Source organism: Nanorana parkeri, unplaced genomic scaffold, assembly GCF_000935625.1.
Source record: "Nanorana parkeri isolate BGI_ZX_2015 unplaced genomic scaffold, ASM93562v1 scaffold13, whole genome shotgun sequence".
Classification (NCBI taxonomy): Eukaryota; Metazoa; Chordata; class Amphibia; order Anura; family Dicroglossidae; genus Nanorana; species Nanorana parkeri.
The window spans coordinates 1,254,583-1,265,266 of NW_017306281.1; the positions used below are offsets into that span (position 1 = coordinate 1,254,583).

A 10,684-nucleotide genomic window follows, 5' to 3' on the forward strand; every position below is an offset into this window, starting at 1 on the left:
GACGCCCACCCGCTCTGAGCAGACTTCCGTCCGGCCGTTCACAAACGGCCATGGACGGAAGGTGGTTAAACAGATCTGGTCACCAGAACCAACAATTTTATGAAAATAACAGTACTTTACAAGTACACACTATTGTCCCCTCTGGGTAATTATTTGATTTAGATATTGCAGAGTTAAAGGAAAGTGGAAAAAAGGAAGAATATACGACTTCCAAGCATGATGAATTCTTCTCTTTGCAGCTGCCCTTTGCTTCTCTGAACAGTCACTACCTCATATGTAATTGACAGTTGAGGCTGTGTGCAGGGAAAATGGCCCAGAGCCTCAGCTGGTAACCACATACAAGATAAATACACTATCCATATTAACTACAGTCTTTCATTCAAATTGTCAGAGTAGTGATGACACTTACTATTATGAATGCCGTACACTTCATCAATAAGCCCTTCATAAGTAAGCTGTGTTGCCAGAGGTGTCAATAAATCCACATTGCGATCAAGCAACAAAAGGGTGTCAAACACTGGAGTTATCTGGTTATGACTACCTCCCAGTTCTCGTTTCATTCTGATCATCATGTTTGCAACATGCTGCAAGAAGACAATTTAATTATAAAAACGTTGCTTATGAATGAAAGCGCTAGATTTAATCAAAGTTAAAGTGACACTAAACTCAGGAGTTACATTTTAAAAATGCATTCAAGTACCTTAACTATGAATAGAAATGTAACTTATTTGTGTATCGCTCGGCTGTAGATCCTCAAATCATCTCTGAATTGGTGCTGACACTGTCCTTCCTTCTGGAGGGTGGCTACTTTTGTTCCCCATGGTGCCTGTGTGTGTTGTAAAGAAGCCACCGCTCCAAGCTCACTCCCGTGATGGACTCATTTGTATTAAGATTGTAATCCATCACAGGAGCAAGCTTGGAGTGGTGGCTTCTTTACAACACACACAGGGGCCATGGGGAATATGAAGGACAGTGTCAGCATGAATTCAGAGATGAGTTGGGGATCTACAGCTGAGTGATACACAAATAAGATGCGGTGGTTGCAGTTTTCCAGGCTTAGAACATTTTTTAGCAAGTACAGAAGACACCTGATGATCTTGCCAGAAATGTGTCCTTATGACGCTCTGTGAGATGAACAGGGGAGGAAAATCAATGTTACCTTTCCTCTATAAATTATTATTCTCATCCATCCCCATGTAATAGAGATGGAGAGGAAGACACATTTGAAACCTAGGGACAGGAAGGGTTTTATTCACCAGATTAACAGGGGAAAAAAAGCCTGGAATAGGAAATTAATGCAGGTACCTCATTTAGGGACTATCAATAAGTCAAAAAGCTACGGGGAACAGAAGGAGCTATGCCATGTTCAGCAAAAGTAAAAACCAATCTCCAGGGTTTCAATTAGACTATGTAACACTACAAAATCCCCTATGTACAGAAATCCCTAATTGGAGCTGGTCTAATAAACAGGTTTACACATATAGAGTATACATGAGTTTCAAAATTTAATAGTAACAGAACAATAGAAACACCTACAACAAGACATTTAAAAACAATTAAAATGACTTCCCTTAGGATAACCCGGTAAGAATGATAATCTGAGCGGCAGATAGTCACTGGTGCAAGCACAATGGCCACAATCAAATGTGGATACTTTGTATCTGAGCTTACTCACGTCACTTATGATTCAAAGTGGGGGACAATCCTCGTAGAATCCTGTGCTGATTTATAATTCACAATGGAACGAGACTGCTCAGTAGCACTTCCAGAAAATCCAACTTTGTTTGGTAAAAAACCTCGGATCTCGGGGATGTCTCTCCACCCACTGAACTGTGCTCACACTTGCCCGCGGGGTTTAGTTTCCAAACCGTGACGGGAACATCCAAGGAGATTCCAAGCTTGTGCGGCCGCACAGCAGAATGCCATTGTGAATTATACATCAGCACAGGATTCTACGAGGATTGTCCCCACTTTGAATCATAAGTGACGTGAGTAAGCTCAGATACAAAGTAACCACATTTGATTGTGGCCATTGAGCTTACACCAGTGACTATCTGCCGCTCAGATTATCATTCTTACCGGGTTATCCTAAGGGAAGTCATTTTAAATTGTTTTTAAATGTCTTGTTGTAGGTGTTTCTATTGTTCTGTTACTATTAAATTTTGAAACTCATGTATACTCTATATGTGTAAACCTGTTTATTAGACCAGCTCCAATTAGGGATTTCTGTACATAGGGGATTTTCTAGTGTTACATAGACTATCAATAAGTAATATTTTCTGTTTTGTTTTGGGTTTATATATGTTTAATAAACCTTTCCAGGTCTGTGCATGCTATCAACTTTCAGCCTAGCCCTTCTCTGATGCGGTTTTGCTGAAAGAGTGAATGAAAAGATAATGCTAGTGGTGCCTACAGAGAACAGAACACACAAGGGCAAGATAGAGAACAAAACACAATACAACCAATAATACAAAACTTAACATTCTTCAGAAAACTAGATACATGTGTGTCCTATACTGATCTAGCAGCATGGGGAGGGCTATTCTCCATAAACAACTACTATTAATTCTTCATGCTCTCCATCCACATTGTACACATGAGTAGAGATCAAAATTAATGCAGGCTATGTGAATGAACCCTTCCAACGTGAAAGCCGGCTAAGACTTACCCTGGCACACTCTCCTTTCCCACAGATTTGAGGAATGGTTCCATATAATGCTTGCAGAGTGGTGAGCCCTTTAGCTGCATGATACAGAGTGGTCTGGTCATTCTCCAAGTAACATTCCTGTTAAAAGAAGTGAAAACCCCACACACAAATAGTGTTATCAGAAAAAGAAACATTTTGCCAGCAATTGGCGCATGTGGATTAGCCATCAACAGGTACAAGTAAAAGTAGGCCAACCTCGCCTTCATTCTATAGAGACAAATATGTTCCAATCTGAGGAACAACACAAACATTATATAAAAAGGATAATTCACAGACTGCTCCTCAAATGAGAGTTTATTACCCAATGCATCCCCTAGCTGTTCAAATGTAAAATAATAAAGCCATGTATGTTATTATTCCAAAATATTACTAGACTATAACTCCTACAAGGACACAGCCCTGTACCCTATTGATCATATTACCAGAGTACGGTATTTCTCAGCAGTAAGAACATGTGGAATTCCTGCAGATCACTTAAGTGTCCTTTGTTGAGAAGTGTCCCTAATATTAAGTACTATTTAACACTTAACTTTGCCCATGTCTGAATGCTTCACACTCAACCTAAACAGCAATACCTAAACCTGCCCTTCTCATCCTTTAAAATACATTGAGGGGAACTTATCAAAACTTGAGCAGACAGAATATGGAGCAGTTGTCTATAGTAACCAATCAGCTTCCATCTTCAGTTTGTTCAGTTCACATTTGAAAAGAGAATCTGATCGGTTGCCATGCACAGCTGCTCCAGATTTGATAAATTCCCCTCATTATACTTAGTTTCAAATCCGTCAGGCTGCCGAAGGCTTGTTTAGTTTCTCACATACAAATTTTGTCAGGCCTAACCATCCTAAGCTGCCCAATTTCCTGTATTTATGTTCCTCCACAGCAGACCTCATATATCGGTGTGCTGCTTACATAGCACATTGTGCGCAGCACAGATCCTCTAATCAAAAGGAGCTATGTATCATTTGGGTCTTCAAAGCAAAAATCAGCCTGGGCAATCTAGAGCTATTTAACTTTGGAAAAGTCTTACCAAGTATTATTCATAGGACTCCATGTGCACGGTAACTGTATGTGGTTCCACATAGTTACATAGTTACATAGTATTTGAGGTTGAATAAAGACATTAGTCCATCAAGTCCAACCTATTAGGATCTCATTCTAGGAGTACCCGTACCCCTGTATATTACGGTCCCTTAAGAAATCGTCCAAAAGTTTCTTGAACAATTCCACATTATTTGCTGAAATCACCGCCTGTGGCAGTGAGTTCCAGACCCTAACTGATCTTACTGTGAAGAACCCCCTTCGCCCCTTGTGCTGGAATTTTTTTTCCACCAATTTTAGGTGATGGCCTCTAGTTTTTGTAACGGAGTTAATTTTAAACAGTTTATCGCTAATGTTGCTACCACCATTAAACATTTTGTACATGGAAATCATATCCCCCCTTAATCTCCTCACCTCTAATGTGAACATGTTTAAATTTAGTAGCCTCGTCTCGTAGCTCTGGTCCTCCATACCCCTAATTAGTTTGGTTGCCCTTCGCTGGACTTTTTCCAACTCAAGGACATCTTTTCTTAGTACTGGTGACCAGAACTGGACCGCGTACTCCAGATGAGGTCGAACCAATGATCTATAAAGTGGCAAAATTATAGACTTGTCCCTGCAATACATCCCCTTTTTAATACAGGACAAGACCCTGCTAGCTTTGTTTACAGCAGCCTGGCACTGCAAACTACCTTTCAGTTTGTGGTCTACAATGACCCCCAAATCCTTCTCCATTTCTGACTTCCCCAGCGGCATACCCATAATTGTATAACCCATTTGTTTATTTTTAATTCCAAAGTGCATTACTTTGCATTTATCGACATTAAACCTCATCTGCCACATTAATGCCCACTCCCCTATTTTATCCAGGTCCTCCTGTAATGTTATAGTGTCTAAGTCCGTGTCTATTACCCTCCCTATTTTGGTGTCATCCGCAAACACGGAAATATCGCTGTTAACACCCTCCCCGATGTCATTAATAAATAAGTTGAACAACATGGAACAAACAATACAATTTAAGTGTTTTTACATGATATATTTTGCTATGGTTTGTGCTTATAGGTTGCTCCTATGTACGCTGTTCTGTAACAGAAATGTAATCACCTTGAAAGCATTCTCAGATTCCATAGATAACAGATCTCCGTCAAAAGGAATGAAATTAAGGCGATATTCCTCCTGATGGCCAAGAGATCCAAGAACCCCGAGTTCCTTCAGCCGCTGTTCACACAGCAAGCTACGGCGAGGCACAAACAAGATGTGGAAGTCCCGATGTGGAAATCGCCCCTTATCTTCTCTATAGGAAAGAATTGGTGGAAGGTAGACTTTAAATCACACACAAAGCAGATGGATTCAATACTAGTCCTTTTTTTTTAGAAAAAGGAGATGCTATAAAAAAGATAAATCCCAACTAACTCCCCACAGTGTGGGTGACACTTTCTGATACCTTTACCTATCTTCCCACTTCTGTCCATTGTCCTAATCTTGCAACTTCTGCTGCCCCTGCAAATGATCATACGCAAAAAAGGGATTTCTTTGCCCCCCTCTCCTAATGTGATAGTACCTGACAACTGGCCACTGAGACACCAAGAACTGCAAATGTGCCCTACAACTGAACTAGTCTGAACTACAAGAATGAAAAAAAAACAAACAAAAACACTCCTACAGTGGGCCTCCTACCACGCAAGCTTTCACTGCTCATTAAATATAGGGGTAGAGGAATAAAGTGTAAAGTTGGCCATACACCTGTCAATTTCTTTCGTGGGAGCTGAACGAAAGAAATTGACGCGATTCCGCCATCAGCACAAACAGCGTGTCAATCGAGGAATCGCCGCCGACACCTGCCAGAATACCCGATCAGAGCGGGCAGCTCATTGGCTGCCGGCTCTAAACGTACAGAGATTTTCCAGCTGGCTCCTTCAAATCAGCAGATTGAGGAATGTCGGCTGAAAGGGCAGCCCCACACACTGTGCGAATTTCGGCCGGTACAATAAAAACTGGCCAAAATTTGGCCAGTGTATGGGAACTTTTAGACAGGATACGGTAAGGCAGAACTCAGCGCTCTCCTCTTTTCCCTCATACTCTGCGGTGTGGGTGGTCCCTTGCCATCCTTACATACAATGCATGGCTACTGGCCCAGCATTTTACTTGTTGACATTAGAGTGTGACCGCCAGCCAGGAATGCCTTCGAGAGGAGGCTTCAGGAAGTCATACAGATTGAGGGAGCCTAGCAGTGAGAGGAATACGGTAAGTATTATATCTTCTTCCTCTACCCTAAGACTTAATGTGCATTTCACACTTGCACTGCAGAAGGAGCAACTGTAAAGGTAGTAGGGCTGCAGTGAAGGCAAACAGGAGTGGGGAAGTTACAGTAGATCAAAAGTCAAAGCTATTAGGTAAGAATAAACCGCCCCCTCTCGTGTTTAATGTCTGATTGGGGAGCTCTTTCTTTGCTTCCCATCACAGAGACAACAAAAAGGTAAAAAGGTTTTCTCGACAAGGTAGGGTAAAATCCTCTCTTAGAGGGGTCAGTGGAATAGGTATCCCTAGTGGAAGACTCAAAATTCTGGATTTCACTTACTTATGGACACTGCTCACCAGCACAAATAGAGAGAGTGATTCTCCCCAGCAAAGAAACAGCATAAAAATGGTTCTAACCCTTCTTCACTCTATCCAAAATAAAAAATAAAAACTGTGGCTTTAGATACATCACCAAAGTGGAGAGAATGTTAGCTGAGATATAGGTTTTCCACGTGTGTCTTTTAAAAGAAAAACTCCAGGTAAAACCCTTGCAAGGCGGGGGTAGCTCCACTGCAAGAGTTAATACAAATTATGTCCAGAGTTCTTCATCACATTATAGCAAAAGGGGATCATAACGGGTCTATTGTTATCTAGAACAGCTTGTAGTGGGTCACAGTTAACTCAATTAGATTCGATTGATCATATAGCATACAAACCTTCGAATGTTCTCAGCAATAATGTCCATGAGTTCAAGTCTGGGCCTGACAAAAAAGATGATGTTTTTAACATCCGAGGATGGCAAAGGCCCCGACTTGAGTGTAAACATTTTTTCAACTTCATGTTCCTTAAAATAAAAAAAACAAAAGATGATTTAATCGAAAACATGGGAGGAGTAAAAAGTACTACCAAACAATACTACAAGTGATAAATACCTTTAAAAGGGAATACTGTGCAATTAATCCAAAGGGTCCCGTCAGATATTCATCCCACACAATGGCCTGCACACACAAAAAAAAAAGTTTCTCCATGTTGCTCAAAGGGGGGGGTGGAGTTGTGGTTTAAAATTAAAGCGGTTATAAATAAAAATAAATAAAATACAACTTAGTCTAGTCTAAAGAGCAGCTTTAGTCCAAAGTATTGGTATCCCAAAGAATCCCAATTTGCCGTGAAATAGATAAAAACTGACACAAGTATATGGCATCCATTCTTTACTCCATAGTCCAAAAGAGAAGGACTCATCACAGTCTTGTAAATCACAAATTATATGTTGTACGGTATACACAAATGTTCACGTGTGCTGTGCAGTTAAAAGATAACTTTTTTGTCACAGTTCTCTTTAGTAAATGTCCCCCTGTGACCCAAAACTAGACACATGGGTGTGGAAATAAAGAAACAAAACAAAACTACTTGCCCAAGGACTAAAGTGGGGGCCCGATCTACTTGCTCCTCATGACAATGTAACAGGGACGTGCGGTCAGGGGAAAAGTTGAGGCAGAGCCTCATCTAGTATTATAGAGGAAAAAGCTGTCAGCTTCAAGTCTGAAGCTGACAGCTTTTTCTCCATTCAGATCAGCTTGTCACAGGTTACACAGCAGAGAAAGCCTCCCCACTGTATAACCTGTTATGGACGGAGCTCTGCCTGTTAATTACAGGCAGTGCTGCATCCAGCATTTGACAGCTAAGTTAGGTTACACAGCAGCGGGCTTCCCCACTGCTTGTGTAACCTAACTTGGTGAGGCAAGAGCTGTCACAGCCTCTACTCTGTGTTAGAGGCGTGAGCTCAGTGAATGGCAAAACGCCATTGGTCCAAGCTTTCCAATCAAAAAAAAAGAAAAAAAAAACCCACTGAGGCCATCGATGTCAATGCCTGAGCAGTGACGAGCAATTGAGGGACAGGGAGGCTCCTCCCCACACAGCTTGGTTACCGAGCTGTGGGCAGGGCTTTGGCGGGCTGGGAGATGCCTCCCCAGCACACAAGGCACGGCACGTCACTGCAATCTGCCTGTCCTGATAGAAAAAAAATAGTTTTAATCAAAATCAAATTTAACCGTGCTTAATGAGAAGCGCTTCTCATTGGTCAACGTGGTCACCTGACCACGCTGACCAATGAGTGCTCGAGGTTTACGAGCGAAATTCTAAATGCATAGTGCAGGGCTGTGCTGGACAGCAGTACGGGGTACAGATAGTACACCCATACTGTCGGAGGGGGAAGGACTGTCCGACAAAAGTCAAGTACAAGGGGGGAGAGACGGGGACAGATTTGAGGTATTTCCATTTTTTCCAAATTACCTGGAAAAGTGAACTTACCCTTTAATGCCCATTGTGCGTGTTAGAGAGTACCCAGCTACCCCAATATGGCACACAGTGGCATGGCGGCAGCACTCAACTCACACAATCAATGTCCTACACGTGCATTCATTTGCATGCAGATGGTGGGGGTGGCAGAGTTGGTTTCACTTGTAAGAAATTAGCGGTTCCCCCGATCTACATTTGGCTCTTTTTTGGCTCTTTTGTAGAGAGAAAAAAAAAACTACCCACCCAGCGCCCAGAACTGCATGTCCCGGCTAGATGAATACCAAATCCGTGTAAGCATATAGCAGGCTATTGCCCACCATATGCTGACAGTGCAGAGCCGCACTGCAGCCAGGAAACAATATTGTCAGGATCCACACTGCTGGCTGATAGGCAGAGCCAGCTGTGCCCACCCCCTCCCTGTCTGTTCCTCTAGTCCAGTGGTTCTCAACCTGTGGGTCGGGACCCCCACGGGGGTCGAATGACGATTTGCCAGGGGTCGCCTAGTGGCTCTCAGGAGAGAAACACTTTCTCCTGGAAAAAAATCGGGGGCCGCCGTAAGTCAGAAAAAAAAAACCCACCATAGGAATGCATAGATAGATTCCTATTGGCTATTTCACTTTGCAAAAGCCAATAGCAAACTAGCTATTGCACCCGCACCTCTGATGCTGCCAATCAGCAGAGGGGGACCTGAAGTTCTCCACCAGGTCCCCTTCTAGTGATTGACAGCAGCAGAGGGCGAGTGCAACATGTATGTATTCAAGCAAAAAAATATGTAAAAACACACCTCTAGCTATGCATTCCATGTTCCCGGTCCGCAGCTGGAAGGGTTCGGGAAATGTCTCAGTGCCTGTGATTGGCGCTGTCAGCTTCCTGGCGGGCTCGGCACGTGGAGCTGCGAACACGCCTGAGCCCATCCCTATCAGTGACAATACTGCAAAGTATGTACCTCATACTTTCCTCAGCTCTCTCCTAGCGCAGCAGTGTCTGTTCTCCTGCCACGCCTTCAGATGTCGCTGCAGCAGCCGCGTCATCCCTAAATTTTACCTTTGGGGGTCACCACAACTTGGCAAAGGTTACCAAGGGGTCCCGGCCCTAGAAAGATTGAGAACCACTGCTCTAGTCAGTGCTGGAGGATCGGAGAGGGGGGGGGGGGGGAGCAGGAAAATTCTCGATCAATAGAGCCGACCTGTGACAGCTGCAGTGTCACACCTCGGGTCTAATTATGGGTGTAATTCATCCTCCTTGAATGACAGCTACATATCTCAATGTAGTTTACACCAGTCTATTCTTTCATCACTTAGCGACCAATCGTAGGTGATCCAATATATTAGCAGCCCAGCTGTACTAGTAAGAACGTCCAGTACATACACTTAGCCAGTACATTGTATCTAAAGCCAAAACTTTGAGGGGTTAGAAGCCTGCTCAGGTTTATATTACTGTCCGAGTCCCTGCTGGTTACAGTCAGTCTATTTGCTCTGGGGGTCCGTTGTCATGGAGTCTAAAAGTGAGGAAAAATCCAATATTCTTTTGGATTGTCACCAGAAGAACAGAAGGGAAAATATTTCAATGGGGAACTTGTTTGAGTGACAACTGTCTAAAAGGAATTTTCCCCTATTTAGGAGAAATGTCTTCCATACTATTGTATCTATGGGACAGGAAGTGATGGTCATTCTTCTCCCTGGGGACACAGCTTGGGAAGACAGTATTTCATGTTTTTTTTTACAATACTTGTCTATTCTAGAAGTCTTTAGGTTGACCATGTGTTGCCAGGCAGTGCTCTTTCTCTTTGCAGGACTAGGCAGTCCTAAATCATGCAGAGAGCAGCACTAACATGATGAGCCTCTCGGCATCACACTGTGGGCGCAGGAAACCCTGCAGACACCCCCTCGGGTGTAAATTTAGTAAGATTAGTAAAGCCCAGGTACATATTAGCTACAGAACGGGCCTTAGTCAGGGTGACACCAGCAGCACACACGTATCAGGTCATTAAAAAATAATCGCCGCCCCCTCACCTTACTGCCGGCACATTTATCTAGGAACTCCCGCAGCTCAATCCGCATCGCCTCCCGCAGAACGTTCAGGTTCACCCGGCCGCAGGATAGATGGGCCGCCATCTTGATGCTCTTACTGACAGGCGGATTCATGTGACAGGTCATGTGACGGCGGAAAACCGCACAGTGCAGACACAGCTGAAACACTTCCTCCCTCTGCAAGGCTTCACTTGAGTGTAGTAGCTTGGCTGCAGCGGCGTCACGTGATCATAGACATAGGCGCTGTGCTTTTAAAGGGCTTGTGAACACTAGTAATGAGTATTATAAATAATGAAAGTGAGCACTATATCACCAGCATCCCCCTTCACACACACTTCCCATGAGGCCACCATGCTTGCCTCAGCCTCACTAC

General features: G+C 43.3%; 1 protein-coding gene across 1 annotated transcript in view; it reads right to left on the minus strand.

The window, feature by feature from the left end:
• VPS33A (VPS33A, CORVET/HOPS core subunit) overlaps window positions 1-10,437 on the minus strand; it is a 26,677-nt gene extending 16,240 nt beyond the window's left edge. Inside the window, exons 1-6 of the mRNA XM_018557045.1 lie at window positions 10,294-10,437; window positions 6,919-6,984; window positions 6,703-6,830; window positions 4,853-5,042; window positions 2,669-2,785; window positions 410-584 (exon numbers count right to left, since the gene is read on the minus strand). Of these exons, the coding sequence (XP_018412547.1) occupies window positions 410-584; window positions 2,669-2,785; window positions 4,853-5,042; window positions 6,703-6,830; window positions 6,919-6,984; window positions 10,294-10,437 (820 nt within the window). The remainder of the gene's footprint in view (window positions 1-409; window positions 585-2,668; window positions 2,786-4,852; window positions 5,043-6,702; window positions 6,831-6,918; window positions 6,985-10,293) is intronic.
• Between the last annotated feature and the right edge of the window lie 247 nt (window positions 10,438-10,684).